The sequence below is a fragment of the Channa argus genome, chromosome 14 (genome assembly GCF_033026475.1).
Source record: "Channa argus isolate prfri chromosome 14, Channa argus male v1.0, whole genome shotgun sequence".
Classification (NCBI taxonomy): domain Eukaryota; kingdom Metazoa; phylum Chordata; class Actinopteri; order Anabantiformes; family Channidae; genus Channa; species Channa argus.
This window is the reverse complement of record NC_090210.1, coordinates 5,172,367-5,189,386: the sequence shown is the minus strand read 5'-3', so window position 1 is coordinate 5,189,386 and position 17,020 is coordinate 5,172,367. Positions and strand designations below refer to the sequence as shown.

Below are 17,020 nucleotides of genomic sequence, written 5' to 3'. Positions count from 1 at the left end.
AGTTGCATATGTACAATATATTCCATAAGAAAATCATTCCATCCTGTGACAAATGCATCTTAATGCTAATACAGTGCTATTAAGTAAGTATTATGTTAAACAGAGCAGAAATCTCATTAAAGAGATGTGCAGTCCAAACTCACAAGGGTGAAACAAATAATAATTTGACCTTTATGGCCTCTGGATATCAGAGTGTCTCTGAGCTACTCATAGTTTCAGTTTTATGGCACCACAGGGTTAATGAAATCATTGTTTCCCCCATGTCAGCATCAATAATGTTTTATTTCACATGAGTGCACGTAGTGCTGCACTTAAAAGGATTTGCTTTTAAGCAAGAAAGCCAAAGGACTCCTTCACATTGATAAGTTACTCCAGTGACAGCATTGTATACAACTAGATTTCATTTTTAGTGTTTGTGTAAATGACACCTGGAAAGACTGGAATGGTGAAATTCTCCTTATTTAGACTTACTGCCTCACTCTAATGGCGGCTGTAAATTACATCGTACATGCTCCGGTGCATTGATGGGCCTAACACAAAACTGAGGACGGTCTTCATGCAAATTACCTGCAAACTCCCTCCTTTGGGTAATAAGTACAGCTTATAAAACAGACATGGAGGTGCTCATCAGCAGCGAATATTGTGGTGTCTTACAAGATAAAAAAACTCTCAACAAGAAGCCCAGAAGCAACAATGGCCCGCATGTTGTGCATTTTGGCATTTTTGTGTTTTGCAGCGTATATTGCTGAAAATACAGAGACTGAGCAAGGCTTTAAAGACCTTCAACTTCAGCAAGAATCATTAGCTTGGCTTGACAATTTACACAACAAACAGGTAAGATGCCTTTGTTTTACTTAAGACCTTTCTCCAAGTACTGTGTATTTCTATTGCTTAGCACAACATAAAAACCATGCTGTCTTTGTTCCTGCTGTGAATATGCTGCAGGCATCAGCATATCCTGCCTAAAGATCTGCTATTTCTAAAGTTGTTTTTTATACTTGTGAACCTACGTCTTATTCTTCTTGATGTGTTAAGTACAATTTTCTTCTCTGCAAGTGTTCTGGATGCTCTCAGAGCTACCAGCCTAATTTGTTATCCATTCTTAGAGCTGCACAACCATGAAATTGCAGATTAGAGATTTAAGCCACTGCACAACTTTGCATCTACCTTTTTGGCAATGAGAAAAAGCATAAGTTCTTTATTATACAATAATGTTAATTAACAGTTTGCAATTTGCATTTCACTGAAGAAATTACTGTACATTCTGAGGTAAATTTTGGAATAACTCTTTACATTTTCTATGTTCTTAGGAATCAACAAAGACACAGAACTTCATAGACTTGCTTTATAAATTTTTCAAATCTGAAAATGGAATTATCCTCGGAGGGCCCACAACGGACAAACGGGAAAATAATCGACGTGGACTGGCCAGTGGCAACACGACTCAGCCTCAACGCAGACCAGGCTGCAGAGTCTTCTTCTGGAAAACATGGACTGCCTGCTAACTTTGTTCTCACCCAAGTGCCAGAATGTCAAACCGTATCTCAAGTCTCTTTTTTATTATATATATGTTTTGTTCTTGATATACTTTCATACTCGTACTTCAACTGCTAATTTAAAGTCTCACATTATACAATCATTCTAAAGTACGTTTCTTTATCAGACATAAATACAGACTCCATACTGTTTATTCTCATTACAATGCCCTTTGATATTTATATTTAAAGTTGAGAAAATGTTATATTTCAGTAACAATGAAAATCTGCAAAATATGTATGAATACAAAGCCAGTAAACCCTATTGCTCTGCACAGGTATTGAACTGCCTTGTCAGCTTCCTGCTTTTCATTTGTTTTTATCTGATTCAACAAAACATTCCGCAACAAAACACAAAGTGTTGAAATTCATATTTTCCTTCACTTTATAAAATAATCCCAACATTTTGGCCCTTTCTAAGAATTGGGAAGAACTCTGAGCTCTACTGCAGTTTTTGTCCATCAGCTCCTTAGGCACTTTTCGTGCAGTTAGTTGAACAATAGATTATTTGATCCTGCATGCCTGCATTATTTAAAGCACCCTGACAGACTGGAGTAGGTGTACACAATGACACGGGCACTGAAAGTGTAATGGTCCTCAAATGAACAGTCAGAGTGGAAAGTCTGCCACTTGTCCTGCTTATCAAAAACAGACCCATAGTTAAATGAGCCCTGCAGAGAGCTGAGAAATACAGCAGGCTTGCTCAATGACCAAATGAATTGTGTTTGATCTTGCATCGGTTATTTTCTCAATCAGTCAAGATCACTCAAGTTTCTTCATTCCTCAGAACGATCAAAGTCGTTGCAGAGCTTATTCCTTTACTGGCCCCCTTTTGTTAATAGTTTTCTCTCTGCCACATTATTTTCGCTCCAGCAGAGGAGGCTGTTCTTCCCTTTGTTCGATCCTTCTAGACTTTACATGTAATAAGTTTCCCTGTGATCTTCATTGTAGACCAGCAAAGCAATCAAGCAAAAGCATCCATTTATCTTCCATGTCTTTGATGTTGCTTCAATTGCCACACCATTCACTGAAGCATATTTTACCTTTATTTGAGTGCACTGTAGCTTTGGCATGCAATCTACAATGAGATCTCATGCCTGCATTGATTGTGTGTCTTGTGTGTGAGTGTGCAATTCATATATTGCTTTTACACATTTAGATACATGCATGAGTGTGCATGAGATATTCGTCTGGTCTCTTCATGTGTATTGTGGCGATGAGCATGCATTTAGGTGCGTCAGAAGTGTGGTAATTCCACAATATGTATGCAGTAGTGAAAAGTAAATTTAAAGCCATTTACTTTAAACAGGTAAAGAGGAGTGTGGAACATCAAGAGAAATCTGAGGCATAGATATAATGTGCTGAAAATGGAGGGCAGATTGGCGAGATGTGTTTGTGTTTGGATAGAAGAGAGGAGGGGGAATAAAGATCAGGAAAGTGAGCAAGTCGAGGATGCGAGGCAAAGAGAGATGCAAAGATGAAGAGCACAGGGATGAGAGAGAAAATTATTAAATAAGCATTGTTGGAGCATAACTGCAGTGAAAGCTTGGCTTAGTATCATTTCTGTCCCTGGGCTATTGGGATTCAACAGAACAGCTTCCCTCTGTAACAAGAACCACTGCCAGCACATTAACATGCTCATTCTGCAGAGCTTCTTCAATAAAGTGATACAGTGTGTGAGAGTGAGAAATACAAAGTGTGTGAGTGGGTATGTGGGCGGGTGGCTAGGTGAGTGGGTTTTCAGTCTGTGTGGGTGCATGTGTGCACGGTATGTGAACTTTTTATGTGTTGTATGTCTCTGAAGTATCAGTGTGTTTGCTTGCAGTATCCCTCACAGTGTCCATGTGCAAACAGGCAGCGAAACAGGCAGGTAAATGATCTCTTTAAATTGTCTCAACTGTGTCACAAGTTTTTTGGGATCCTTTAGCAATCGGAGCTTTTTCCATTCATGTGTTATCACTCTCAAACAGCTCCTCTTTCCCCCTTTTATTTCGGGAGTAAATGCATTATAACCTATTATCCAATACTTTTACTAACTGTGAGCGATGTAAAAGACACATAGCGTAGCCAGCTAGATCAAAGCAGCGTCACTGAGCCTTAATTGAACAGAGACCAATTATTTTTAATGAGAAGATCCGAGAGCCCCACTTCTGAGTAGGAGTTGCCTCATTCTCTAATTCTCTGTAAGGATGAAGAAAGAGAAACAAATGGAGTCCCAGTGGCAAAGACCCATATTAAAACAAGGGGAGAAAAGATTTCTTTTTTCACTCTGTTTACTCGTCAGTCTGCAAAACCCAAATAAAGTCACATATAGGCCATAGGTAGATGTATTTATTTCAAACCAGCTGAACCAGCTGTTTTATTCGAGTTAACAATTCAACCAGCATTACCTCGTTGTATAAAATCAAATTAAAATGAGCAAACTTAACTTAGGACGCTTTATTTAGCAAGGTTTAATTTGACATCATTCTGGAAGGGTGAAAGAGAAATTTGTCTTACAGAGAAGCTGAAGAAGCCAGCTGTGACTGTTCACATACATCAAAGCAATTCAGTCCTCTGCTTCGAACCCCAGCACACGTTAACACAGATGGTTTGAGAGACGTATCAAAACCAATTTAAATCACGTTCACAGTATGTTCACATTATTTCCACCAGTTAGGATAATCGAAATTTTATAGCTACTGTGTTGCCCACTGTGAAGTGAGATTGTGAGATTGATTGAGACATCGTTACCAGCAGATAGGTCATGTGTCCAAAGTCTCCAAATGGAAAGTTGTTCATTATTTCTGAGTTAATTCTTACATGTCAATTTTGCCCTGAACTTGAGGAAATCCTCTCTCTACATATCTGGGGCTAATTTCAGGCTCTGCTGCTAGTTTTCAGCCATGAGAACATTTCTTCAAAGTTGCAACAACCATCCACTTAAATTCAAGAATAAACAGATAAGGTTTTGGTGGTCAAGGTCCCTGTGACCTTATGTCTGCCCCATTCTTCGACTGGAGACGTCCACTTTGACTTATGGATAAACTGGACAGAATATGAGTCTTGGAAGACATGCTAGATACTGTTTGTTAATATATCATTCATTTATCTATGGTGAAGAATTTGGGAATTCTGACAGGAGAAAGTTATTGAATACAGTGCCTATAAAAAGTATTCACCTTTTCTATTTTAACAACATTGAATCTGAGCGAATTTCATTTGGCTTCATGCACACGTTTGATCTCCATTAAAATGATGGTGTAAGTTCTACAAAAACTGGCTTCACTGTACTTGAGTCACTTCAATTGTTTTCTGACTTAAATTCTTTATTAATTCAATGATTCATGAGCTTTTTACTGTTGATCAGGGACAAAAACAACAACACAAAAACAAATTTAAATTAAAATACAGAGAAGTTTTATTAAATATACAATAAAGCTGCTCAACATCAAAGTCCTCGTCAGAGCTATGGTTCTGTTTTTGAAAAGCATTATGCTATAGTGTACCATGGTTTTAGGTTTACTGACTGATTTATCAGCTTTTTTTTCTTTGATGTGATGTTATTATATTTTTCTATTTCATTATCCGGCTCTATGTAAAATACATTTACATTTAGTTGTGACACTGCAGTAAATAGTGTGTGGAAATAATTCTTGGCTCTACGATCAAAGGTTATTTTCGAGGTGGCAGCCTTAACCACTACACCATTATCTTACTGTGTAACTTAGTCCACATTTAAATCAAACAATATAATCTTAATGAAGATTGAAAACTTTTTGAAAACCTTCTATTGCAGTATGTGGTGTGTATGTGGGTAAAAGTAAAGATGTTATTAGTGTTCAGACCAGAGTACATTTGCACAGTAGGGGAGATTTGAATACTGCCACTGAGTTCAGGATTGCTTTTCCACGGGAGGAAAATTGGGGACTCTGGGGGAGGACAGGTGGATGAAGAAGAGTATTGGAAGCCACAGAAAAAGCTGCAGCTGGAGAGGAAAGTGGCCTTCAAACTGTTCACAAGCCTGCAATCAAATGACCCTGTTAAACCTGCCAGTTCCCAAAGGAGACTTATTAGCTGACCATGTCTTGTTTCTGCTCTTAGTGGCTGTTATCCAGCCTCAGGATGGTCATGTCAGTTTGTCCAAATTCTGATGAAATTCTCTACAGACATACATTGTTTCTGAGTAGTATCTCTAGCAGGCTGACAGTTTAGGGTTTTAATAAGTAAAACTCCTGAAAAATATTGAAGAAATTGTCCCTCCTGAGTATTTGTTGCTGCCAGATGTTTCTACTTGTTCTAAAAACATTTCTGCATCCACAACATTTCTGACAGTCGTGGTTTTCAGACTGCAAATCCTGCAGATTTTACATTTTGCCTTTGCACTAAGAGAGGTGGATATTTGACATCTACTAAACATCAGCAATGAGCCCACACAGTCACTAGCATGGCTGTAGACTCCGTAGTCCTGTTGTCTATTACCGCTTTCTTTGGAGTGAACAAGATAAATCAACAGTGTACTTAACTGAAAATACACGAGTTCACGTTAGATGTGTTTGACGCGTGTGTACTGTATGTGTGTATGAAGATGAAAAGAAATAACACTCTTAGTACAATGCACAACATAGGAAAGTAGCAGTAGTTTTTGCCTTCAACTTTTCTTTTTGTACTCTTTCTCCCCCTACTCTCTCCGTCAGTCTCACTGTGTGTAGATACATATTTTGTCTCCATGGTTGCAAACCCGCTTTCTCCTCTGCTGTTTGCTGTGACTGAAGAAATCACCAAAATAGAAAAAAAGGAGAACAAACGCCCCTCTCCCTCTCTCCCAGCTCTGCTGTTCTGTGCTGCAGCCATCAGGCAGAAGAAAAGACAAGCCATGTCCTAAAAGTCAGGGGAGCGTTCATCCTCCTCATCCTCATTCTCCTTGCAGGCGGCACGGAATGTCTGTTTCCATGACAACGGTAGAATTGAGGGCGAAGGAGCACCATCCCAAAACGACGCATCACATTTAGGGAGTAGTGAGAGGATGTGTCACCCGGATTGGATTTCGGGAATTTGCACCCGATTTAGTTTGTCTTCTTTTGCTGCTGCGCCTCCTGTTGTTGCGAATAGTGACATTAATGAAGACTTACACAGCTTTCAGTCGTGATGAAAGAAACACTGAATTTGCGAAAGTTTTTGATAACATAGTCTTTATTCTTAAACAACCACTAATTCCAGTCTGACTCTTATATCAATGCATATTTTTTATTTCATCTCACAATTCATAATGCATATATGAGTGTGTTCCAATGCAGTGAAATCTTCTGCAAACATAAGAATAATAGATTATACCTTATACCACATACAACCAAAGCCTTTGCTCACCCTTTCATACATCTGTAAACCTCCCCCCCCCCCCCCCCCCCCCCTCAAAATAGTGATGCTTTTTAATGCTTTCCCACACCAGCTATTTTTTACTCGTTGCTTTATTCATCCGTCATTCTGCTGTCAACTGTTGACATCGAGTACATCCAGTTTCATGCATTGCACCAATATAAACCTCTATAAAAAAGATATTTATATATGCTGGTCTCGCCTGCTGACTTTCAGTGTCATTTTAATATATTGTAAGTATGACTGTTATGCTGTAGGTTCTGTGGAGCTAAACTCTACCTAATCTACCGTTAGCTCTTGCAGGTAACTTGCACCAGCTATGGACCTGGGCCCCAGGTGGGAGCCCTCCGCAGATCTGAAAATATAGATCACTGTGGTTTGCTCTGTGCAAACAGAATGTGTGCTATTTACTCTACATACTGCCAAACTAGCAAGTGATTTCCAACCAGATATAGGAGAGATTTATAAAGTCTCCATAAAATACTGATCAAAATATTGCATTAAAAAAGTGTTGGGTCTTTTCTCTCCCCAAGTTTCCATCAGCTTTTACAGCCATGCAGTCTTCATGGTTTTTCTTCTCTATTGCCTTATTCAGCCTTCCAACCCTGGCTTGGCTGTACACAATCTTTAAAAAGGAATACCTAGATCAACCTCATGCCCACCTCCTTACACCAACAACACCAGTGACCAGGCTTTGTGCAATGGGTACTGGCCAACGAGTGGCCTGCCTTTTCTACCAGCCCATTCAAAGAAAAATTGTAGGACTTCCTGAGTTAGACAAACTAATTGGGAATTAGGAATGAGCTATTTTGCGTACACGGCTTACGCAGTATACCAGCCAATTCACCTTATTTATACACCCCTGTCAGCACTTTGATTTACGAAGGAGAGGCTTTCCTTCACAATGCAGCAAATGGCTCATTTCATGGGTCACAAAACCAGGAGGGATGGAGACGGTGTTGGTTACTACATCAGAGAAAAGAAATGGTGAGATGACCTCACAGAGATGGGTATCCTCCTCAAACCTGGCTAAGTTCAGAAGAACTGGTTCCTCAATGAGACATTCTGCTTCCACTGTGATGGGAAAGATCTTTATAAGTCATGTCAGTGGATAATTGAACAGTCAGGGACCCTGTCCGCCAGTGCTAAGGAATCTCTTATGCTTTCACATTAAAAGCAACAGAGCTCACAGGATTTGTTTAGAACTAATCAACATGACGTTTCACTGCCAGGTCTGCATAAACAACTTCCTTCTTCACTTGCTTGGAAATAAACAGAAGAAGCATTTAATTAAAGATTATTTTATGATTTGTCCATATATTTCAAAAGCATGAATACTGTTATATAGTTATACTTTGAGAGTTGTTGTTATTTTCTATCTAACAGCAGAGAAGGTGACCTGTGTTTCTTGAGGTGTAAATGTTAAGTGACCATTGTTGGCCATGGCTCATAGTGCTGATGCTAATCATTCTTGTCCTCTCAGCTTTTGGAAAGAATTCTGTTCTTTGCCATTTTAGACTAATTTATACAATCCTTGCAAATGGTAAGAGTATATTGAAGCTAGGTCAAAACAATTCTGATTCCGACTTTCACCTCTTCTCTACTGACAAACACACAAACCGTAGAGGTAGTTTGTCAGCATGTTATTACTAGAATTTAGAGACACATTAGTCTGTGTTCTGTTATATTGCTTGTGTCATTCCCGTCTGTTGTTTGTACAGGATAACGTAGGGAAGTCCATGTCAGAGTATTTAAAACCACTCTGTCTATCCTATTATTCACTTCTGTCTAACTTACAGTACACACCTGAGTAAATTAAATCCCATTCGAAGCAACTGTTTCCAACGCTATCAATTACATTCAGTCCTACCCTCACACCAGAGCAGATAGTGTGACGGTGTGTTCAAGGTCAAACTGTGAGGAAAAAAAAAGAAAACAACAACAACAACAACAACAACAACAAAAAAGCTAGAATTATCATGACTGGAGCTTGAAGGTTAAGATAACAGATTAGTAAAGTTAATGATATTGTTATTACTGAAAACAATAACAAAGTAAAGCATAAGAAAGTGCAACAGCATTTAGAAAATAAACTCAATGTAGGAAAATTGAAGATGTATTAAAGCTTGTTTTTCACAGCATAAATTGAAAATGATAGATATTTGTATTTGTGTGAAGAGAGACCACCATTCCCCTGTTCGTTTATCACAGCTTTTTCTCTTTTTTGCATAAAATGTTGGTAAAGTCCTGATTGAAAATGTTTTTCTCGCATATATATATATATATCTATTTATATATATCCTCTGGTTTCATATTAATTCATCTAAAAAGTTTTCACAGGCAAGAGATCCGTTGTTGTCTTGAGTGTACAGTAGTAGCTCCATGTTGTCGTCTCAAGGCCCTCTTCTTTTCAGAGGGGATGGTGGTACATACTTTGGGGGGACGATGAGTTTTCCTATGGCCCTTCTACCTCATTCAGAATGAGGCCACTCCACCCCCTCTTGCTGGAAGCCGCTCCCCTCGCTGCTATGTGGAGTCCTGATTGACAGCTTTCCCTCCGTTCATGGTGGGAGTCCCTGAGCTCTTCCTGGAGCGATGCTTGTCCTCTATCTCATGCAGTGACGGCTCCCTGTACATACAAACTGTGGTGGAGGCGTAAAGAGAAGGAAGGAAGAGGAGGAAGGTGAGGAGACGAGAGGAGACGAGGGGACAGAGAGGGGAAAATCTCAGAAAGGGGACAATGGAGAACAGATTAAAGAGATGGATGTGCAGAGAGAGACAAGGTCAGGTTTTGAGGCTGGAGGGACAATTATAACAAGCTGGGAGGGAAAGTGGAATTAGGGCCATGTCAGCGCTTTTTTATCACATTGCTTGACAACTTTTCGTGATAATATCTGTCACTGAAAACACTGACATTTAAAAATACACAGCAAAAAAAGAGAATTTGATCTCAGTGCTAGTAAAACTAGCAAAACAATAATTTGTGAAAAGTACCATTTTTGGGAAATACACAAATTCCTTTTTTTGACCAAGAGTTTGATGAGAAAATTGATTCTATTGCCATATGCTTTTGCCTATTTAAAGCCAAGCCAGCAACTGGTTAGCTTGTCACAAAGAACAGACAAAGCTGGCCGTGCTCTTTAAAAATTGCACAAAGTCTCCAGAATTATGGGAATCTATTGTAATTTGTATTTTGGGCTGTGTGAGTTTAACATAACAAAAAGCTTATATGAACATCCACATGTCGTTAAGTTGACTGCAGTCTAATTTTAATTTAACCATGAAGCGAGCCAAACGAGAAAAACCAAACATTGGAATGCTGTATGAGAGCAAACTTCCCAAACAAGCAGTAATTTAAATTAAAATTCTCTGATTAGGTAGAGGGGAGATCCTCACTTACAAAAACATAGAAATTCATATCTCTGCAGTGCTGCCAATACTGTCTGGCTTCAGGGGAGTTGTCAACAGCATCACTACAATTTGTTTTGTAACATATTTTTCAGGGCATAAGTGGAATTTCATTTTTGGTTTGCATGGCCACACTGTACATAGCGGTGTCCTCCCTCTCTTTTATCTCAACCATGGCTCACTGCTCCACACAAATTGTTTTCCGGAGTTAATTTGATGTGTTTTCATACAACCTTGAAAAAAGTATTAAAAACAGCAATTAGATGACTGGTTTGCAGACTATATCATCATGTAACGAGTGGGAAATCTGAATCTTGCTTGGTACATTTGAGCATTAGTAGTGAAAAAACATGCATCACAACAAATAGCAAACAAATAGCTTACAAAATAAATAATGTTTTAAAAGCATTTTCACAAGAGTTGTGATACCTTCAATGGGCCTGGGAACAAAGTGTGATGAGGGCTTAGTCTTCTTGACCCGGTTGCCCTTCATGACTTGCCCCTCCTTAGTGAGGCCAAGGAACCAGGCCCGTCCTGACTCCTGCTGTCGGTACACAGTGGACGAGTAGATCACATAGTAGTTCTCAAAAACGGACTCCTTGAACCTGCACTCTGGCGTGAACATTTCCTGCAATATCAGACAGTAGGGGATAGAAAGTATTAACAAAAGGTATATAAACAAATTGAAATTACCTGGTTTTCTGCACCAGTCGGTCAAAAAATGTGATCTGATTTTCATCAAAGTCACAAGTACAGACAAAAACAATGTGCTCGTGAAAGTGACAATTATACTTCTTCATGACTTTATCAAACACACCCATGAAACATCCACAGTGCTGTTAGAAAAGTTAGTGAACTTTTTTTTGGCAGCAATAACCTCAAATAAAGAATTGCTTAAATGTCTTCTTAAATTAAATTTCTTCTGATGATCTTAAGATTGAGTCTGAATAGCTCTTGTGGGATCTTTTCATAATATCTTCGCTGTTTTGGTAGAAGGTCTGGGCTCTAATATGATCAAAAAAGTGGATTTAATTTGTTGCTTAGCAGATTTGATTTCTGTGTTCAGGGTTTCTGTCCTGCTGCGTGTCACCTATACTACCAAGGCTAGTGGACACCCACCCACATTATGCTGTAAGATATACTGGTAAACTTGGGATCTCATTTTTGCCACCTGTCCACCCCGGCCTCCTCCCTTCAAAGACTTTGTTCATTTTAAAATACATCATCAAATGCCACCCTGGTCACTAGATGACAATTTACCACATGTCACACTCATTATAACTACGTCAGGGGGTAAGAATCATAATTATGGTCTGATAGGGACCGAAAACTGTTGCCTCTGATAACTGCTAATGTTTAAATTGGCTGACTTTGTAGTGCTACTATAGTTTACAGTTTTAGCTTTTTAGAATTGCATATAGATGCAACAAAGCAAGAAAACTTCATTTGTATCCACGTCAGTCTCAAATATAAATAGCAGAAATGCTTTGATGCTGGCAGAAATAGCCAGCATCAAAAACAGATGGGTTAGTTTAATTAAATCATAATATAGGAAAAAAATGAAAGCTGTGTCTGTTTCACTCTGCCAATATTGGCTGTCGTCACTAGCATGTGTACATTGCCAAGGTCAGTAAACATACTGTATTCCCATTCTCGTACACACACACACACACACACACACACACACACACACACACACACACCTTCTTCCAAGTAATGAGAATGATATAAAAAACTAGAAACCATGGAACATTTCTATCTCTCAGATTCACTATCAAAGCAACAAGTCGAAGGGACAACAAGGAAAGACAGTTCAGAGCCAGATTATTGCTATGACAGTGCCAGAGGAGAAGCATCGTTTATGGCCTTCTAAATAATTACAGATCTTCACTGCAGAAATTTAGGCATTTTTTTTCAATAGATTAAATAAAAAATAAAATAGATTAATAAAAAATAGTGGCATTTGCCGCTAAAAAGGGAAGGAAATGTGTCTTTACTTAAAGTAACAATGTGCAACTATAGATACAAAGAGACTTGAAATAATTCGACACAGCTACGGCCAATTCTCTGCACAGCCTTTCAGGTAGTCTTTCTTATAAAATGAAAATAAATGATAATGCTCAAAACTTACTACTGAAGCAGAAATAATTGAAATTCTCTGATTGGTTAAAAGGGCAAACGTCCTTCAAAGACTTTTAGAAGTGACTATCTCTGCACTGCTGACAGTGTTGTCTAATGATTCTGTGTCACAGGAGGCTGCAGAAACACTTCTCCGCATTTAAACTTGTCATTACTATGTTTCTATCAAAATGTTTTTGAAAAAGTGACATATTGTAACTTTAAGAAAGCAGTTGAATGCTACATCCCATCAGCCTTTGCCCTTTTCTTTGCGCTCCTCCTCACATGTTTTCTGATTGCAAGAGGCAACATAAAAATCTAACACCAGCCTGTTTGAAGGACGGGGAAGTTGTGTGTGTGTCCGGATTAGATGTGGGTGATGCAGAACAGCAGGCTTGTTGGATGTCGGACAGTTTCAGTTTGAGCAGGCTTCGTGCTGTAAGTGTGTTTGGGTGTTGGTGCTGTATTTCATTCATTAATATCTCCTGCAGGGTTCTGTGGCCTTTTAAGCTTGTCCATTTGACTGACAGCTCAATTCTGCTTCCAGCTGGAGGTGATTGTTTATGTGTTGTGTGGGTATGAGAGCTTTAAAAGATTATAGGATAAAGAAATAAATTATGAAGGAGAGGATGACAAACATGATGTCGAATTGTTGGGTCACCAACATCCCGAAGCAATAAGGAAATGTTTGATTTCATGTATAATTTTTTCTTTACAGTGTATCCAACCAGGTCACTATCCTAGTTTTCTGCCTCTATTCTAACAAAAGTCAATAAAATTTCATTAGTGAGGGTTAAAGCAATAATTGCATTTACAATTCCTGTGTCTGTTTCTGTGGACAGTCTTACTTTTTGACGAATATGAAAACAGTTTATAGTGAGGTCTGTGGATTATATGAAGTTATGGTAACAGTTGAGAGCTAAAAAGGTCTGTAGAGGAACTGCATAGCCTCTGCATGTTTATCACTATTAGCAACACCTTTCGCATTACTTCATCCATTGTTCATGTAAAAATATCAATGAGTGCAGCTTTAAACTCACCCCAATAAAAATGATTGTTTTACGACTATGTGCATCCGCCTCTTTGTGCACGTGGCACGGCACGGTTTAGCCAAATAAGTCACAGTGGGTGCGACTGCTCATTTATAAGATACAGCAGTGCACAGCAGGCTGTGTAAAGGACTCGGGCAAGGTGAGGGCACATGTTTGGCAATGTGAAAATGTCTCGCTGGTCAGCAAGAGGGAGGATAACCTCTGTGGAGACATGGTGGTGGAGTTTATCTGGGCCTGCTGACACACTGTCAAACAGCAGACGCTTCTCTCTCTGTCGGGGCTCTGGGGGGCACATTGAGTGTGTCTGGCTGCCTTTGTCTGTGTGTGAACATATGTGTCTGAGTGAGCAGGGGGTAGGCAGTGATACATTATACACCAGTGTGTGTCCATTTTTCATCTACAGTACTTGCAGCCCAAATCAGGCTGAGCAAACACACATACACAGAAGGACTTTCTACTATCCTACGCTTCCCATTTAGCCACTTTGCTTTGCTGACACACTCTAGAACCCCCTTCAAATTTCTCTGCAAGGACAACACTCTGTTACTGTCCAGGAAAAGGCCTGGAGCAGTTCAGAAAGTACCCTGCCTGAGGCCTGGGAATGACAGGGGTGGAATGTAATTGACTTTGAAATCTTTGACAGAGTACCCTGTTTGTGGATGACTGAGAGGAAATAGGAGATGAGGAGACAGGGTCAGAGTCTCCCATGATTAATGGAATCCCCCTAATGGACATGCATGGTCCACAGAAATGCACAAAAATACACACTGGCGAACTGACACATGTGGACCCAATTTCATGTTGTCTCACATTAAAATGCACAGCAACAGATTTCCTCTATCACTACATGTGCCTGGAATAAATAATCCAATAATAGTAGTTACCGCTGCAAAACAAGGAACATTAAAAAAGAAGAAGTGTCACTTTTCAGGGCTAACAGGATGCTTATTTATATTCTGTGGTGATCTGAAGGAGAAAAGCGAAGGACTTGTTAGTGAAACTGGGAATGTGAACATTCTCACACACGACCTCTAAGGGTCTCAGTGAGGAGATAAAGATAAATAACCCCAAGAGGTCACACAGGAGATCTGCTGAACAAACATTATGCAACTGGGGACAGAATATAAATGTTTTTAACACAATACAATTTTTAGAAAATGTTGTCAGTGGAACTACTTCTACTACTTTCTTCTTGTCTCGGCAGGTATCATTCTACAGGCAGGTCATAAAATATAAATGAGAAAACAACAAAAAGGTAAAAAGGAGGTAAGAGCAGTAGCCTCCAATTGTAGGGGCCCAGTTTACTGCATGTCAGAACAACCAGTGTGATAAAACTTGCATTTACAATGTCCATCAAATGGGGCTATATAACAGCTTTGTGCTATTTCTGCATCAGTGCTTTGGCAAAAGCTGACTTGCCGTGAACAATGGAACTCGTAGCTGCACAAAGTAAACCACAAACAAATAACAACACCAGCAGAAATGTCAGAGGATGTTGTATATTTAGATATGAGTGGTGTGATATGCGTGTTTGTTGATGGTGGGGGCAAGGTAGGAGTTCCAGTGTAGAAATGGTTAAAATAAATACAAAGCAGGGGAGCAGAGTGTGAGGCATGTACAAAGTGGGTTGCAGAAGAGTTGGGTTGAGTGCATCCTGAATCCGAATCAGTTAGTGCCTCCATTCAAGGGAAAAGGCAGCTCTCCGGCTCTGCATTAAAGGACCCTGCTGCTGCTGCTGCTGCTGCTGCTGACAGATGTCCTTTGACTTTGGATAAACGTGGAGGATTGGGGAGGACCTCCATTTAAATAAGGGCCTAAGCCACTGGTGTATGTGAGAGATTTGGCCTCATTGAGAATCCCAGTCCTGCCGTGGAACTCCCGGGGAGCTCATTATTATTCTGAGAGAGATTCAGGTCAGGATTGTCTAGACATTACTTAAACGGAAAAACTCTTTCTCACTTTTTCTCTCTGTGTCCTCCCCTCGCTCTTTATGTTTTTCTCTGTCTCATGCCGAAAATCAATCACTTTTAAACAAGGTCCGGTTTTGTCCTTCCAAAACCTGTGCCAAAGAGGACATAGATGGAAAATAGCTAAAATCCAATCACAAACAAATAGAAATTATCTAATGGTCCAATTTATGCAAAGACTACATTTCTCTACTGATTCTACTCATTTCCTGACTCTCTTAATTTCTTGTTTTGTCTCTATCCACAATCCGTCATTAGCAGTGCCAACAAAGACATGCAATTTGGCACAACTGGGCCAAAGCCGAAATCAATTAGTAGGCAAACAAAAAATAAGTCACCAACAATTTTGTTGATTGATTAGTTGTTGAGGTTATTTATCAAGGAGAAATACCAAACACAGATGTTAAAATATCATGTTTTTCCCCATTTTTCTGACATTTTAAAAGTGATTAAGTGAAGAAATCGAATAAATTAAAATTGAAGAAATTATAAACATTTGCACTTGTCTTAAAAATACAGAATTTACTTGACAGTTTCTAATTCAACATGATAATAGCTTCGTATAAACCTTTTTTTAAAATCTAGAGACAGAAAAAGAGCAAGACACGGAAAAGGGGAGAGAACAGGAGAGAGACAAGAGTTACAAATGCCCCCAGCCAAAATCTGAAACTTTCCCTGACCTTCCTCACTAACTCTCTGTCAATCTTCCCTCAGGGCCTTCGCTGAAAGTTTTACTGTGGTACTTTATTTTTTTCTGTGACATACTGTAAAGTTGCCGAGCTGAGATGCCCATTGAAAGATAAATAGAACAGTAAAGATGTGTGTGCCTGTGATACTGTAGATCGACCGATAGATAGATAGATAGATAGATAGATAGATAGATAGATAGATAGATAGATAGATAGATAGATAGATAGATAGATAGATAGATAGATAGATAGATAGATAGATAAAATGGCCACATACTTGCCTGACAAGATAAAGCTTGCAGAAGATAAAGCTTGTCACTTTCCCACACTAACAAGTGCAAAGAAGCAGGGGGAGAAAAAGAAAAGGGGGAAGGAGTGTTGGAGAGTCAGGATGATATCCCTCTGTAATTATGTCCCAGGGGGTGTGAGAAAGAGAACTGTGCATCTCTGCTCTCAGGTGTTAGGAAGACAAAACAAGACAACCAAACAAGCTGTAAGAAACTTTTCAGTTTAGGGAAGCAAAAGAAAGTAATGGAGACCTTGAAGGAGAGTGCAGAGCCAGAGTGACTGGGAGGAAATGGAGGTGGGAGAAAAGATAAAGAGAAAGGATGAAGACCTGGACAAACAAAAATAAAAGTAAATGTGAGTAAGTATGAGGAATAAAAGTGAAGGACTTACAGTATTTTATGGCTGTGATTGTACTATGAGAGCTCTCATAAAAGTGTAAATAAAGTAAAGAAATGTTCCCATTTACTGTGCTCTTACAACATGTCCTCACACTGTCCATCGCATATAGATAACTTCAACTGGAAAATTAGAGAGAGAAACCAAAGCTATCTGTACTTTCATCCAATGGCTTGCATGTTAATTTAGCCGTTTTATGTTTTTGTAGCACT

The 17,020-nt window shown here is 39.2% G+C and overlaps 2 protein-coding genes across 10 annotated transcripts in view; one reads left to right on the top strand and one right to left on the bottom strand.

Moving 5' to 3' along the window:
• Window positions 1–646: 646 nt before the first annotated feature.
• Window positions 647–1,791, top strand: LOC137098135 (somatostatin-1-like). The gene is made up of 2 exons (XM_067473998.1): window positions 647–834; window positions 1,311–1,791. The coding sequence occupies exons 1-2, from the start codon at window positions 694–696 to the stop codon at window positions 1,503–1,505; spliced, it is 336 nt and encodes a 111-aa protein (XP_067330099.1). The 5' UTR covers window positions 647–693; the 3' UTR covers window positions 1,506–1,791.
• A 5,118-nt stretch (window positions 1,792–6,909) lies between these two features.
• fgf12a (fibroblast growth factor 12a) overlaps window positions 6,910–17,020 on the bottom strand; it is a 33,596-nt gene continuing 23,485 nt past the window's right edge. For 5 of the 9 annotated variants that reach the window (XM_067473994.1, XM_067473991.1, XM_067473992.1 and 2 more), the window contains 3 exons: window positions 16,402–16,452; window positions 10,728–10,926; window positions 6,910–9,532 (listed from right to left, as the gene is read on the bottom strand). In XM_067473994.1, the coding sequence (XP_067330095.1) occupies window positions 9,417–9,532; window positions 10,728–10,926; window positions 16,402–16,452 (366 nt within the window). In that variant the 3' untranslated portion in view covers window positions 6,910–9,416. The remainder of the gene's footprint in view (window positions 9,533–10,727; window positions 10,927–16,401; window positions 16,453–17,020) is intronic. The other 4 variants (XM_067473993.1, XM_067473988.1, XM_067473989.1 and 1 more) reach the window with 1 other exon arrangement.